This window comes from Podarcis melisellensis (assembly GCF_964234715.1).
Source record: "Podarcis melisellensis genome assembly, chromosome: 4".
Classification (NCBI taxonomy): domain Eukaryota; kingdom Metazoa; phylum Chordata; class Lepidosauria; order Squamata; family Lacertidae; genus Podarcis; species Podarcis melisellensis.
The window spans coordinates 87436688-87453083 of record NC_138531.1 but is presented as its reverse complement, the minus strand read 5'-3'; the positions used below and the strand labels follow the sequence as shown (position 1 = coordinate 87453083).

Sequence of the window (16396 nt, the reverse complement as noted above, 5' to 3'; positions counted from 1 at the left end):
AGTCCCGGATTTACATAAGCTGGGCCAGTTTCTGAATTGATCCCAGAATGTCCCACTTTCCCTTAGGATATACCTATTTTCACTGGAGAAATGTTGAAAGGGTGTGGAGTTATGCGACCCACGAGCCAAGGAGATAAGTAACTATACAACCTTTAAAAGACACCTGAAGTCAGCCCTGTACAGGGAAGTTTTTTAATGTTTAATTATGTTTTTAATATGTTGGAAGCTGCCCAAAGTGGCTGGGGTAACCCAGTCAGATGGGTGGAGTATAAACAATAAAATTATTCTCATTATTATGGAAGAGGACGTCCCTATTTTCACCAGAGAAATATTGGAGGGTATGGTATATAAATGTCATTAAAATAAATATTTTGATTTCAATTTGGGAAGGTTACTTGGATAACGTGTGACTTATCCGGACTATTATTTCATGTTGTTGTTGTTTTAATTTTTTTTGTAAAAAGCCGTCAAGGTCCCTTTAAGGACAGTATAATATCTATATATAAAATAAATGCTCCTCTTGAACACCCTTAGGTGACATTGACTCCAGACTCCTGTGGCTTCATCACCAGCTCTCGCTGTCCTCCAGCGTCAATAGTTCGTAGTCCCTTTCGCTCATGCGGTATTTGAGATGAACAAATTTATAATTTACGGGCCTTTTACGGACTTGCTATTTCCACACAGAGGGCCTATTCATCAATCTCTCAGGAAGTCTCAACAAAGAAAGTGATTGATGGATATATATGGTTTCTTTAGTGCTCCTGTTCTTGATGCAGTAAATGATTCTGAGCTTGCCCTCCCCTCTCTGTGGCCCACTCTCTCTCTCACACACAAACCCGCTTCAATGCACACAGCATAATTTCCATGAGCAACATGACCCATTTACTCTGATGTGGCAGAAGACAGAGGCCTTAAAAGTGGGCCTGCAGGTCTTGAGGCTGCAACGCGGACATGCCTTCCGAAGCCCTTTTTTGCACAACTAGCATTTTGATTCCAGGGGCAGCTCTGCTGTAGTAGAGAGACGTCCTTGTGAACCAGAGAACTGGCGAATATGTCAATTTTGGCCTCTCTCGGTTTCTCGTTCCACTCCCCCCCATCTTAAATTCAGTTCTAAGGACCCTAAGCAGATCCTGCTAGGTCAGGCCAATGGCGCTTTAGCCAAGGGCAGACTTTGCTCTTTCAGATTTCAGCAGCAAGGCCAAAATTCTGCTCAATGGAAGGGCACTGCTTACCCTAAAGAGGCCAGGATTGTTGACCCACCTGCATGGGGGAGGCCCGTAGCTCAGGGGCAGAACATTTGCTTTGTATGCAGAAGGTTCCAAGCAACAGAGGCTGGTCCATTTAGGCAGATGCCCTGCTAGGCTCAGGCTGCGCTCAGCCAGGCAGCCCCTGGGTGCCTCTCTTGTGACTTACAATTGGTCAGATCTGCCTGTCACTGGATCTGAATCTACCCTCTATTGACCAGAAGAAGAAGAGGAGTTTGGATTTGATATCCCGCTTTATCACTACCCGAAGGAGTCTCAAAGCGGCTAACATTCTCCTTTCCCTTCCTCCCCCACAACAAACACTCTGTGAGGTGAGTGGGGCTGAGAGACTTCAGAGAAGTGTGACTGGCCCAAGGTCACCCAGCAGCTGCATGTGGAGGAGCGGAGACGCGAACCCGGTTCCCCAGATTACGAGTCCACCGCTCTTAACCACTACACCACACTGGCTCTCTGTCTGAAACCTTGGGGAGCTGCTGCCAGCCAGTGTCGAGAAACACTGAACTAGATGGACCGATGGGGCCGACTCAGCATAAATCACCTTCCTGCGTTCCTCTGAGCATCATCCCGGAGAAGCCATGTGTGAAGAAACCTGCCATGTGTTCGAACCCGTATGCTTAATTTCACTTTTGCCCAGAACAGAAGGGCCATGTTCTTATTGTTCAGGCTCAGTCCACTGCATTGCCGGTGGGTTCACTAATTGGGAGACGAATACAGACCTGGCCATGGTTTGTTTGGTTTTCCTTTAAAGAGAGGTCTCCGCCCCAATGGACACTCATTAGCTTCAGTCTTCTTTTGATCAAAGCACTGCAAGCGCTGAGGACTGCTGCCCTCCCTGGAATCTATGGGTCCTCAGAGCAAACATTCCAGCCTCCCTAATTCCCTGCCTCCCTTTCACATATGACTTTAATGAACTATTAATGTGCAAATCCATTGGTTAATGGGTCACTAATAGCTTCTAACTTGTTTTGAGCTCCTTTGGGGAGGGGAGAGAACCATCTGGGTGTGTTCACAGGTGACGCTAATAATAGGGTTCCTCTCCAAAGCTGTGTTCTGTTTTGTTTCTGCACTTGCCAATATGGTTAATGCGTCACGCAGCGTAGAGAAAAACAACCATTCTACAAAACTGAATCATGCGATGTTTTAACTATGGCTGTTTTAATTCAGATTGAGCATATCCCTTCCTGAGATCTGGGTGGGGGATACAGATGTCGTTGAACAACACCTAACAGCCAGCATCGCCAGTGAAGGGAGCTGTAATCCAAAAACATTCTGAGGGTGACAGGTTCTTAAAAGATACCACAACTGATGATACCTTTGGTTTATAGAACACAGAGGCCTGGATGTTCTGCAGGAAAAACATGCGCTCTGGATCGAAGTTGACAGCAGTACAGTGGTACCTCAGGTTACATACGCTTCAGGTTACATACGTTTAAGGTTATAGACCCCGCTAACCCAGAAATATTACCTCAGGTTAAGAACTTTGCTTCAGGATGAGAACAGAAATCGGCTTTCGGCGGTGCGGCGGCAGCAGGAGGCCCCATTAGCTAAAGTGGTGCTTCAGGTTAAGAACAGTTTCAGATTAAGAACGGACCTCCGGAACGAATTAAGTACTTAACCCAAGGTGGTACCTCTGGATGCGAATGGGATCCGTTCCAGAACCCCGTTCGCATCCTGAAGCGAACATAAGACATGACTGCACGTCGTGTTTCGCCACTTCCTCACATGACGTCATTTTGAGTGTCTGCGCATGCGCAAGGGGCGAAACCCGGATGTAACGTGCTCCGTTACTTCCGGGTCGCCGCGGAGCGCAACCCGAAAATATTTAAACTGAAGCGTATTCATCCCGAGGTATGACTGTACAACTGACCTGCACTAAAAACCAATTGTTCTGCACATGTGTAAGTCTCCCTCTCTGCGAGGAATTCTACGCATGCAACTGCACTTTTCGCAATGCATATTTTTAAAGGATCACCGCTACACTGCTTCCTTCCCATAATAAACATTTGATAAGGCCAATGGGTTGTGGGTCACTCTCCCATAGCTCACTGCGACATCAGAGAAGCCCAGTCAATAGCATAGGGTAGGGGTGCGTTTGTTTGTCTCAGAGGTCAAGATCGTTCTCAAGCAAGTTTCCAAAGGTGCTTGAACACGAGATTTGTATGTTATTGTAAGATACCACACACATTTTTTTTTAATATGTGGTCTTAATCTCTCTCCCCTACCCCCCCCCCGACTTCAGTCACTTTGGAAAGGGGAGCAGGGATAAGATGACTGAAATTTCATGTGCATGCATGAATGTGTGCGTACACACAGTTGCACACTCATGCACGTACAACGCTACCAAATCTCACCTAAATTGATATTCAAGGGGAATGTGGAAGATCACAGAGAATGTAGAAATTTGAGAAAGGAAGAACAAACATGTGGGAAGTCTCTCCTGCAAAGCAACACAGATGAAGTAGGGGGGTGGGGGAATCCTGCACGGTGGCACAAACTACTGCGTTCATTTCCCTATTTCTTGAAAAACCAAGCGGTTCTCTTTGAATCGTATGCTCAGTCCCTAAAGGCAGAAGCCATGAAGTTAGAAAATCCTTTCCTCCCCCACCCGTGGCCTGAGACAAAGCGCCAGTGACAGGCAGAGAAATAAGCCTTGTGCTGTCACTTAGCAAGCTTTAGCTTGATAAAGACATGTCTCAAAGTGCTTTTTCGAGACTTTAGAGCCAGAAAATTACAGAGGGTCATCAGCTGTGGATAAAAACAATGCACACATTTAGGAAGAGTTCCAACTGCAGCACCCTTCTTTGACAGGAGAGCTACAACTGTTTTTCGAGACCTGTCTGCTTACGTTTCCCTGCTTTTTAAATAACGGTGGCCTCAATTCAGCCTCTGTAGCAATGCTTATTAAGAAAGCACTCTGCTTAGTAAGCACTGGTGGCTGAGAAATAATCTTCTGCCACAACGTTTCAGATGCCTGTTAGCGAACAAGTTTGTCACGAACAACCTCCTTCTGCTGAACGGATACTGACTGGGCTCAGACGTAATGGCAACCCATGGTTATGTATTTGCTGCACAAGCAAAGACGAGCATTGAACCTGCATGCCATCCTCCTTTACAATTGAGGGGGTGGAGATTTAAAACATCTTTTCATGGTTTGTGGCAAACTGCAATTTCCTGAATACAGGAAACTGTGGTTTGTACAAAAGACAGTTAACAAACCAGGAAATGAACCAAGATTAGACTGTGGTTTGGTCTCCTAGTTTGTTAGTAAAATATGGTTTGTACAAACCACAGTTTCCTCTTTTCGGATTAAACAGGAAACTGTGGTTTGATACAAACCATGAACATATGAGAACAAGGGAGGGAGGAAGGAGCAGCAGCATATAAACCTGAGGCTTATTCATATAATGTCAGACAATGGTTTGTTATTGTGACTGAGTGGGAACTCCTGAGTGATTTATGTGCTCTATTTTCTTCCTACCTTCTCTACCGGTTATTGACTGATATAAATATAAATACATTACAACCCTGTCAGAAAGCTGAGATTGACAGGAAGATGTTAGACTGAGTTTGTGCAGACATTTCGCACATCCCACCAAATGCAACATCACCCTCAGAGCACAGAGGAACATTTCTGAATGCACAGTTAAAAGCCATTGAGGCATCAGCAGCCAGGAGACACCTCTCTGTTTACATGTCTGAAAATTCTGCGCTCAAGCAAAAAAACCCCCCCAAAACCTGACACAAACCCACAGGCATCTGATCGGCCACTGTGGGAAATAAAGTACTGGACTAGATAGGCCCTTGGTCAGTTCCATCTGGACTCCTATGTTCTTATGTTTGTCAACTTAAAGCTGTCAACACTGACTGGCAGTGTCAAACACGTGACATTTCCAGCCCTACAGATGTCAGAGTTTGAATCTGGGACCTTTTGCACGCAAAACAGATGCTCAACCACTGAGTGGTGAATCTGCCCACCTTGGTTTCTCTCAGTATCTCATTTTTTCAACCCTTTGTTGATTTCTCCATGTAAGTTTGAGGCTGGTTTTTTAAAAAAAGTCATATAATAATAATAATAATAATAATAATAATAATAATAATAATAATAATATAATTAAAGCCCGCCCAACTGGCTGGGTTTCCCCAGCCACTCTGGTCAGCTCCCAGCAGAGTATTAAAAACATAATAAAACATCTGACATTAAAAACTTCCCTAAACAGGGCTGCCTTCAGATGTCTTCTAAAAGTCAGGTAGTTGTTTATTTCTTTGACATCTGATGGGAGGGCGTTCCACAGGGTGGGTGCCACTACCGAGAAGGCCCTCTGCTTGGTTCCCTGTAACCTCACTTCTCACAGGGAGGGAACTGCCAGAAGGCCCTTGGCACTGGACCTCAGTGTCCGGGCTGAACGATGGGGGTGGAGACACTCCTTCAGGTATACTGGGTCGAGGCCATTTAGGGCTTTAAAGGTCAGCACCAACACTTTGAATTGTGCTCGGAAATGTCCTGGGAGCCACCAGCAATTTCTCCTAATTTTGTCTGATACAGATGCATTCAATCTCCCAGCAATATCTCAGTGCAGGCCTGGCGCCAGGACACAGGATCCTCAGGCAAATTCTAGGGTCCTTTGGTCCCAGCAGGGCACCACTGGTGCAGCTGCCCCCATCTCTGCAGCTGATGTGTGACTCATTTGAGTGGTGATGAAGCCTTAGGGAATGGCCCCGACTGAGCAAAACACCTGTACTCATTGGCGCCACCATCTGGATTACACACACACTGGGAGCAATACAATTCAGATGGCAACGCAACGTGGGTGCTTTCTGTTGAATGGTAGGAGAAATATCTTGCTGGTCAGAGCGGTCCAACAGCGGAACCGATTACAGTGGTACCTCTGGTTATGAACTTAATTCGTTCCGGAGGTCCGTTCTTAACCTGAAACCGTTCTTAACCTGAGGTACCACTTTAGCTAATGGGGCTTCCCGCTGCTGCTGTGCCACCACCATGCAATTTCTGTTCTCATCCTGAGGTAAAGTTCTTAACCTGAGGTACTACTTCCAGGTTAGCGGAGTCTGTAACCTGAAGTGTTTGTAACCTGAGGTACCACTGTACCTTGAAGGGCAGTGTGCTTTCCCTTGCTGAAGATCTTCAAGCAAATGGCTTAAAGGCCCTCTGTTGGGTGTCACTCTTAACTCTGGGTTTCCTGCGTCGAGCAGGAAGGGAGAGGTTAGGCTACATCCAGTGTGGGGACCCTCTGGCCCTCCAGATGTTGCCAAACTCCAACTCCCATCACCCCTGTTCAGTGGCCATGTTTGCTGGGGCTTATGGGAACTGTAGGTTGACAACTTCCATAGGGCCCCCTATCCTGAACCAAGCGGCCTGCTAAAAGGCCCCTGCATCTCAGATTGTAGAAAGCCCTTCCCCTCCCAACCCTACTAATTTCCACAAATCACTGAACTATCCTGTTGAAAGAAGCAAGCTTACCAGCTGGTGCTGAGGCGGGAGAGGATACTGAAGGCCCGAAACCGGCTGGCCTTGCAGCATTTTCTGCAGCAGGATCTTCTGCTGCAAAGCTAAGGGTATGTTTGGTGGCCTCTGCAGAGGCTGGCTTGGGAGAGGCTGAGGTGGCCGTGTCTGCTGCTGCTGGTTCTGTTGTTGCACCGCGGCAGAGTTAGGTTGCTGCTGCTGCTGCTGCTGTGCATAGTGCAGAATGGAAGGCTTGTTTTGGGAACCCAAAACGGAAGGCATCTGCTGGCTGGCTTGCTCCGAGTTGAAATGAAACAAAGGCTTGATGTTGTTCTGAGGCTCCTCCAGAGACATCTGGCCGCTGCTTATATAACCCCTGTTGAGGTCCTGAGGCTTTCGCTGCATCATCATGTTCATGGGATTGCCCTGGGGCATGGAGCTTGGCCGGTAAAGGTAGTTATTTATCCCTTTCGGCTGGTTCCCATTCCCAGGCATTCCGGAGCTTTGAGGGCTGAACTGCTGCTGGTGGAAAGGAGGGCTGGAGATCTTCTCCTGGACGAAGGACCCGGGAGAAGGCTCGGCAGACGTCAAAGCGGGCCAGGGGGACGGCGGCTGGCTTTGCTGGCACTGCTGAATAAGGGCATGTTGCTGTCGGTTGGCCGCGATCTGCTTCAACTGCTGGGCGTGGGAGACCTCCTGCCAGCTGGCCAAGGGCCGGTTGGGAACTGAAGACCCTTGAGATGGAGGAGTCTGAGTCTGAGGTGCTGAAGGAATCGGCGATGAGGCGGACATAGTAGCCCCGGACATCGTGTAAGCTGGACCCGTGGAAGAAGGCCTCATCTGGGGAGACCCCACGGAAGCCTGGTTCAGACCTGGCGAGTACTCTTGCTTGATCACCATCTTGTCCATCTGCAAGGAGGAAGACCTGGCCGAGGGCGCTCTCTGGACCTGCTGCCCGAGGTCGATGCTAAAGGGCTCGTCTTTATTGATGGTGGCATTGATCATGTTTTCCAGCTCAAGGTCACTCATGGGTGGCACTGAAATATTTGTCAGCTCATTGAACAGCTCCTGAAGTTCCGGGTCCATCAACTGTTCCCCTGCGTCTTCTCCGTATCGCATGGGGAAAGGATTGCCCTGGGAGCCCTGCCCATCCAGGTGCTTACTGCAAGAGCTGGTTTCACCGGGCTCTTTCTTGACCTCCTTTAGAGTCATGTTGAACATCCCGTTTGCGTTGGAGTGGGTGTTGCTGGTTGGGCTGCTGACTTTCCTCTGAGCGCCTTGTTCAGCCGTCAAGGTTCCCAACACCGGCTGGTTGGGGCAATTGTTGCCACAGTGTCCACCTTGCCCCACAGAAAGGTTATTATCGCCCACTCGGATCCTCTTGATATCAAGGAAGGTGCAGTCGGCAATGCCATTGGACCTCTTGTTAATGGCCGGCGACAGATTCACCACCAGTTTTCTCTTCAAGGAACCTTGGAGCTGGAAGGAACAAGGAGACTCTTTATTAGGCATTCAAAAACATCACTATAATTAATGAAACCAACGTGTTGGCTTCTAACATGGTGCTTACAACATCAGTGGCAAAGTTTAATTCATGAATGTCTGCCCACTTTGGACATTGCAGCAGTATCTTGTGTTAGGAACACCCAACAGTGAAATATTATCTTGTCTGCGGTCTTACTGACTGCTCGCAAACCATCAAGGCACCTGTAAGGATCTTATATTGCACTGTTTATCTCACATGTCTGGAAATCCAGTGGAGGCCCATGCAGCCAGGTCTCAAACCAATACCTGGTTTGTTATGCACCCTCAAGCCCATGCAAATGCATCTCCTAAGCCATATATTCACCCTACCAGCTGATCACGAATTCCATGCTTCTTCCCACCAACAGCTCGCAACCCCTTCTGTCCCTTTTATGTTCGACAGTTCAACTCCTGATCAGTTAAGATGTTCATGAGCATTCCACAATGCCACCGGACTACAACTCCCATCATCCCTGACCATTCTGGCCAGGACTATGGGAGCTGGGAGTCTAGCAACGATAGGAAGTCTGCAGGCTTCCTAGTCCTGCTCATTGAAACCCAGGAGTGCCTGACTGTGACTAGATCGTACCATTTTATACCACTTCAGCATTGCCAAACCTATATTTATTTCTTCTGCTTAAAACGTTGTGAAAGTGACTCTCATTTCTGTCAACTTTCCAGTGTGATGTGAATTATAAGACTTCTTCAGGAGTAAATAGGTAAGACCACAGCTGAGCTAGATTTTTAAGTCACCTTCAGTCTGTAGGTCCAGCTCTGAACAAAATCTACCTATAATTCAGGGAAGGGGAACTGGAGAACCTACAGATTTGCTGGACTACAACTTGTATCATCCCTGACCATGGATTGTGCTGGCTGGGGCTGATGGGAGTTGGACTCCAACAATATCTGGAGGGCCCCAGGTTGCCCAGACTTGCTGTAATGGATTTCAGGTGCACCTGAAATACAACCAAAGATAACAGTGTGGTGATATCGGTGATCAGAGACTCTTGGTTACCTAACTTGGTAAAATTCGAACCGTAAGGAGAATGAGGTAATTCACAGGCTTTGTTGATTCCTTCCACTGCATGCTTTCTTTCCAGTAAACCCGGTAAACTACATTTGCTTCTTTTCTCGGTTATCTTTGCACTCCCTTCTGCTAAATCGAAATCACTCTCCAAGTCCCACATTCTTCTTGTGAAGCAAGGAAGTCTCCAGGCAACAAAAGCCATATCCTGGCAGCACATTTTGCTCTTCTCAGTCTTTATTTCATTAATTTACTTTAAAAATAAATAAACCAGCAGCTCTTCAAAATCCCAGGAGCTCTTGGAGTTAAGTGAAAATAAATGCCTAAATCGACCGCAATTCCCAGGACTGCAATCACGCCACTTCTCTTTTCACTACTGTATCTCCTAGACCCAAGCTGTTCTTTGCGTTATCTAGGGCAGTGTTTCCCAACCTTGGGCCTCCAGATGTTTTTGGCCTACAACTCCCATCATCCCTAGCTAGCAAGACCAGTGGTCAGGGATGATGGGAATTGTAGTTCAAAAACAGCTGGAGGCCCAAGGTTGGGAAACACTGATCTAGGGTATGCAAAGCAATTCAATGGTTTGGCACTGGGAGAGAGTATAGTGATAATGAAGATTAATATCATCCCTCCCCCACGTGCACACACCACTTTGTACCTGGAGCTGGCTCCATCCCTCCTTGTGATCTTCTATCTTTCATCTGCATCACTCAAATGCCTTTTATCAACTTATCATATGAAATGGCCTTGCACTAAGTTAGTTCAATGGTCCAACCAGCCCTGACTTCGTCTATATTGGTTGGCAGTGGCTCACTAGGGGAGGTACCACAGCTTTCCAATCCTTGATCTAGGCTCTACTCTGACATAATTTTGCGACTCTTCTACACTCCATTTTCTCCTAGAATACAAGTGCAAGCGATCATGCCTGAACACTGACCGTCAGCTGATTGTTGGCGTTTGGGAAGCTTTGTCCACAGTGCTTCCTAAACTGGCAATCAGCTGATAGCAGGGGCAGTGTCTCTGGTTTCGCCGCTGGAAGTGAAATGGGAAGTGCCATCCATTCTGCCACTTCCACTGCCAGCATCCGTGCCAGTTTCAGGCAAGATCTCACCCATTCAGGGTGAGAGCTTACAGATTCGGGGCAAAGTATTGCACACTCTGCAAGACCTCGCCTGAAATCGGCACTTGTATTAGTGTCCCTTCTCTGCTATTGGTGGAGGCGTTAGGGCAGGTTGGATGTCTGTAGGGGCGCCAACTTGGGGGCTTATGCCACCCCCGTCTAATGGCTGTGCCGGCCTTGGCTGATGGGCAGAGCTTGGGAAGCACTGGACAAAAAGGGTCTTGCAGAAACCACTGACCAGCTGATGGGTGGTGTGTGCAAAGCCCCTTTTGTTCAGGCTCTGCCTTTACCTATCCCAACCTAACATCATACATGGCTTCAGGTGCATGGACCGCACTTGTGACTTAGCTGAAACAGTCTCATGGGGGTTATTATCATTAATGAGAATTACAGCTCCTTTCCTCCCTGACTATTGGCTATGCTAGCTGGGGAAGATGGCACTTGGGGGTCGTCCCCCCCAACATCTGGAAGGCCGCAGGACCCCCACCCCTCCAAACTAGATATTCCCTTTGTCTCGAGCAGAAAGATAATTTTGTAAAATTAAATGGGTACCTGGTTATTCCTTAGCATGGGGATCAATGTCTGGGAGCTCCTGCAAGAAGTGTTTGTGTAGGGACCTATGGCCTTTGAGATGTTGTTGGACTCTAATTCCCATCAGCCCTAGCCAGTGGGGCCAATAATCAAGGATGATGGGAGCTGTGGTCCAACGACATTGGGAGAGATGAAGGCTCCCACTCCCGTGTGTAGGGGACGGGTGTACTGAATCCACTGTAGCGCCAGCACACTGAACCAGCTTGCCAGCATGTTAATTAATATATATGATTTAAACACTTCCGTCCAAAACAAAACCTGCTGTCAAGAAAGGAATAAGGACGTTGGTTTGATTTGATCAATTATGGGCCTGCGCTGCAACCACAGCGGCGTTCCCTTGTTGTATTAGATTAAATTAACACGGCGCACACCCCCAAATTTAAATGGCAGGCACAAAAGATTCATTTCCATAACCTCTGCCTAAGAAATCTCTCATTGTGGCTTCTGTTCCAGTTGCTGGCACGCGATAGTGATATCGGTTAGACAAATACGGCAGCTGATGAACCCGTAAAATGTAATGTGTGGCTCACATTGTCCGAGAAGCAACGTAAGATGGTGGGGGCGGTGGCGGGGATGACGATGACACAGTGCAGCTTTAAATAGGTCAAAATTGTTAATCAGGAATGGAGCATTCATTACTCCGTGCAAAACAAGCGGGCACGGACGATCGGTGTTCCGTGCCGTACGAGATGTTTCTTTCCCCCGCCTCTTTCGTCCTGGAGAACTCTCCTTCCCCTCCCTTCCCAGATCTCCTCCAACCATGAATAAATTAACAATCTCTCACTGCTAAGATCTACAGAAATTAATGTCAATTTATATAACCAGGGGATGGGAAAGCCAGGAAGAGGAGGAAGGCAAGCTGAGTGCGGGCGAAACGCGACTGCTTAACTGATCCCGTCCCGACGAGAGAGAAGTATCAAAGGCATTATAAATGTTGACAGGATAATCAGGCATGTAAAAGAGGTCACTCAGCACCACCCACCACTGGAAGCAGCGCAATTGTTTACCGGTTTTAGAAGTCAGCTTAAAATATTAACACATACACAGCCGTGCGCAGGAAAGCTCCTAATCCTAAAAAAAAAAATGCTGCTGCCATTTGGGTTTTTGCCTTTTCAACATCCTGCGTGGCAGATTTAAAACGAAGGGGGATTACCCGGCGCAGCTAAATTGTTTGTAATCTGGGCTTCCTGCAGAATCCGGCCCCACTGCAGGATTCTGCTTTGATTCTCAGATGTGTAGAATTCCTCCTCTTCTTAGATGTCCACGCAAGATGGGATTCCCTGACATCAGTGGCTTTCATTCATACTGGCCTTGTATATGGGCAACTCCCCACTTGTACATGACCGACTCACCGCAAGGTGTTGTGAAACAATTAAACAATTCGATTCAAACCCAAAAGTGGAGCGAAAAGGGCAAAAACAGTGCGAAAATAGCAAAAAAGGCGCGAACCCAGGAGCCTTTGCACCGACCTTCGAGGCCTGTGGAGAGTTGGGAAAGGAGGTTTGGAAGGTGCCTCGTTAGTGCTGCTGTTTTTTAAAAAAAGGGGTTTCCAGAGGTTTGGAGGGTGTTTACATGCTTTTTAGATGGTGTTCCCAATACGTGCAACTTCACTCACACATGCGGTACCTGGGAACCCAACCCCTGCATAAGCGGGGTCTCACCTGTAGCTTGGTGGAAAGGTACTGTTTCCCTCCCTCCCTTCCATCCCCTTCATGCAGCCCTGAACAGATGATGAGACAGTTCCTTGCAATTGTTTGCCACTACTAGGACCAGCTCACGTACTGGCTAGACAGAACACCTGGGCAGGCTGCATTACTGAACACCTGAGCAGGCTGCATTACTGCTGCGTGTATGGGAAAAGCTACGGGTTACACGAGCAGACATGCATTTTCCAAATACATCAGGTAATTCAGATGCGAGGAGGAGTTTGGGGAGAAGGAAGCAAGTGCAGGGCAGGTGGGTGGATGCATACTTAACCCTTCCCAACAATTTCGCTCTCCAAAACACCCCATGGTTGTGGAAAGGGGAAAAGCACATCGTGGTGTGTGTGTGTGTGTGTGTGTGCGTAAGAGTTTCTTGCCACATGCAGTGGCTGCAAAAGAAAAGAAAAATGAACATTTGTGGTGTCAAGCCCCTGTTCTGCAAGTGCTACTCAGAAGCTTCCTCCTGAAATATGTTGTTTGATGGGTTTAGGGGTAGGGTGGGGTGGGGTGGGGGGTAGGGGATGTGTGCTTTCTACCACCCCCACCTGTCAAGATTTTGGAGGAAAAAAAGAGCTTCAGGTCACCACTCTTTGCATTGCAGAGTGTATATCTCACGTATCTATATAAATTGATGACGGAATTGGTTGTCAACTGACGAAAGAGGAGGGCAAAGGCAGCCCTTTAAGGACTTAGCAGCGGCGGACGAGAGGCAATCTGGATTAGTGGTATATGGCTAGTCTCTTCCCCCATGTTCTTAGGGGAATTAGTAATGTAATCTGGCAGACCAAAAACCACAATCTTGTAAGGCAGCGGGAAAATGGTAGAAGGACATTGTTAAAATAATAAATAAATACAGCGTCAGTGTGAAAAGAAAAAGATGCTATTTCTTTCCAGTTTGCAGATTTTCTCTTCGTGGGGCAATGCTGTAGAGAACAGCAACAACACTAACAAAAATGCAATTGTGCGTCTCTTTTGAGCTCTCTTTAAAAAGCAAAAGCCAAGCGGTTTGCTTTGAAGTGAAAAACAAAATCCTGAAGTCTTTGTTTTGGTCTGGAGGTGCAGCCTGAGGTTTTCAATAGATGAGAACCTGTGGTATAGTGGTTCAAGTGTTGGACTAGAACCCAGAAGACCAGGGTGTGAATCCCCACTAGCTGGGTGAGCACTCGCTGTCTCTCTCTCCCCACAGCGTTCGTGTTGGGGATTAAATGAAGAGGGGGAGAACTATGTGTGCCACTTTGAGCTCATAAGGTCAGTGGTTCGAATCCGTGCGACGGGGTGAGTTCCTGTTGCTCTGCCAACCTAGCAGTTTGAAAGTATGCCAGTGCAAGTAGATAAATAGGTACCACTGCAGTGGGAAGGTAAACGGCATTTCTATGCGCTCTGGTTTCTGTCACGGTGTCCCGTTGTGCCAGAAGCAGTTGAGTCATGCTGGTCACATGACCCGTTTGTCTGTGGACAAACGCCGGCTCCCTTGGCCTGAAAGCGAGATGAGTGCCTCAATCCCATAGTCGCCTTTGACTGGACTTAACCATCCAGGGGTCCTTTACCGTTACTTTATGTGGAATGTGAGAAGGCTCAACAATCATTTAAAATGTTGGTATTACCACCACCAACTCTCCACCTCTGGTCACTTTCTGGATTCGGTCAATGTCTAGTTTGGGTTTTCCAGCTCCCAAAATAGCCTCCCTCACACACATTGATGCACTTCCATAATTACCTACAATGCTTTACACTGATATGCAATATTATAATGAGATTCTTGTCCAGTTTCCAGTTCCAATGCAGAATGTTTTCATGCTCCACTTATCAGTCACATGAAACACAAGAGTTAAAAACCAACAGTGAAAATGATGTGAGGTTTGTTTGTTTGTCAAGCAGGGTGATCTACATAGTGATGTGAGGTGAGAATATTCTCCGGAGAATATTCTCCACAAACTGTAAATTCTAATGTAAGAACTAGTTTTACAACCCACATTTTTAAAAATCTAGTAAATAATAACTCAAGCTGTGATATTGCCAGTGTAAGTAATGAATAATGATGTTTTTGACCCAGTTACATTACTGGGCATTGTGTCATTCACCATTGGCAGTTCTAAAATGTGAGCTACAGAAAACATTTTTTAGAAAAAGTTTTTAAAATGCTATTCATTTAATTACCGTATTTTTCGCTCTATAAGACGCACCAGACCACAAGACGCACCTAGTTTTTGGAGGAGGAAAACAAGAAAAAAAATATTCTGAATCTCAGAAGCCAGAACAGCAAGAGGGATCGCTGCGCAGTGAAAGCAGCAATCCCTCTTGCTGTTCTGGCTTCTGGGATAGCTGCACAGCCTGCATTCGCTCCATAAGACGCACACACATTTCCCCTTACTTTTTAGGAGGGAAAAAGTGAGTCTTATAGAGCAAAAAATACGGTAGATGAACATTTGAATTTGTATATATTTCAACTACCGGAAATTTAATAGCCTTTTTTTCTATTTTGGTGTGACCTTATTCTTAGTAATTCTATACCCTTGGCCATACAGTGTGTTGTTGTTTTTTTACAGAAAGTAGCTTTAATGCTTTATGCACTTAAAGTATCTAGGCCAATACAATTCACGTTGAATTTTCAATTTCAAGTTTGGTGCAATTTTTTTTTTTAAATAATAATAATAAAAAAAGAAAGAATGTGAATTCACTGCAGTGCCCCATTGAATAAAAGTATCTGTACAGTTTTTGGTTGCCATCTGAACAAGTTTACCCATGAATAAACATGTAGATTAACTAATTATATCATTTTCTATGCACAGAAATTACATCATTTTCAATCCATTAAAATGAATATTCTCCTGTTTTAAATGAAAATTCTCTAATATTCTCATTAATCGAAAATATTCTCCGAAAGATCATTCTCGAAAATTTACCGTAACATCACTAGATCTACATTTATCTACCGAGTGTTCTCTTGCTTTCTCTCTCTTTCGTTCTCCTCCCTAAAGTGGAGACTTGGGGAGACAGTGACAGAGGTGATTCCCACAAAGGAACAAAGTGAGGGCGGCAAAGGAGGAAAGCTGGGTGAGAGGAGGGCCACAGGTCAGTGGCAGTGGCATCTGTTGTGCTGTTTGGAACACTGGTATACAGCATTACGTAGCCTTGCATCCTGGCCACACCCACACCATCTATTTAAAAGCACATGGCTTCCAACTAAGAATCCAATTGGCTGGCTCGGGGGCGTGGCCTGCCCTATATAGGTGGGACGCGGCCAGGGATCTCCCTCTTTGCTGCCTGCCAGCTGTTCCTGTTTTCCCACCCTATAAAGTTTCAATCTTCGACCTTGGTATGGACCTTGCTTGGTCGCCGTTGAGGGGCCTGGTAGGAATTTTTCCACTTGGCAAACTGGCACCAGCCACTTGGTTTTCGCCTACCTTGTAGGAAATCGTCACAACTTTCTGGGTATTGGCGGTTAGGCATTGGTATTGTTCTGTAGATGGAAGAGGGAGGTAGCGCCATCACCTGCCCCACATATTGAAGGGCAGTCCGTTAAAGGATTCCGGGAGACGTGGCCCGGTCCGAAGCCTAGGGAGGTGAGGGCATAAGGCACGCCCCTTAGCGGTGGCCCTGGGGGAGTTCCTAGTTGATGTGTATCAGCAGGACTCCGCCTACTGGTGGTTAACCCTTCCCAGACTTCAAGCAGACGGGCTGGAGTCGGATATAGTCGGTTAGGCCTAAGCC

General features: G+C 46.7%; 1 protein-coding gene across 1 annotated transcript in view; it reads right to left on the bottom strand.

Annotated features, from left to right (window-relative positions):
- MAML2 (mastermind like transcriptional coactivator 2) overlaps nucleotides 1-16396 on the bottom strand; it is a 141007-nt gene that overhangs the window by 35106 nt on the left and 89505 nt on the right. Inside the window, exon 2 of the mRNA XM_081909604.1 lies at nucleotides 6742-8202. Within this exon, the coding sequence (XP_081765730.1) occupies nucleotides 6742-8202 (1461 nt within the window). The remainder of the gene's footprint in view (nucleotides 1-6741; nucleotides 8203-16396) is intronic.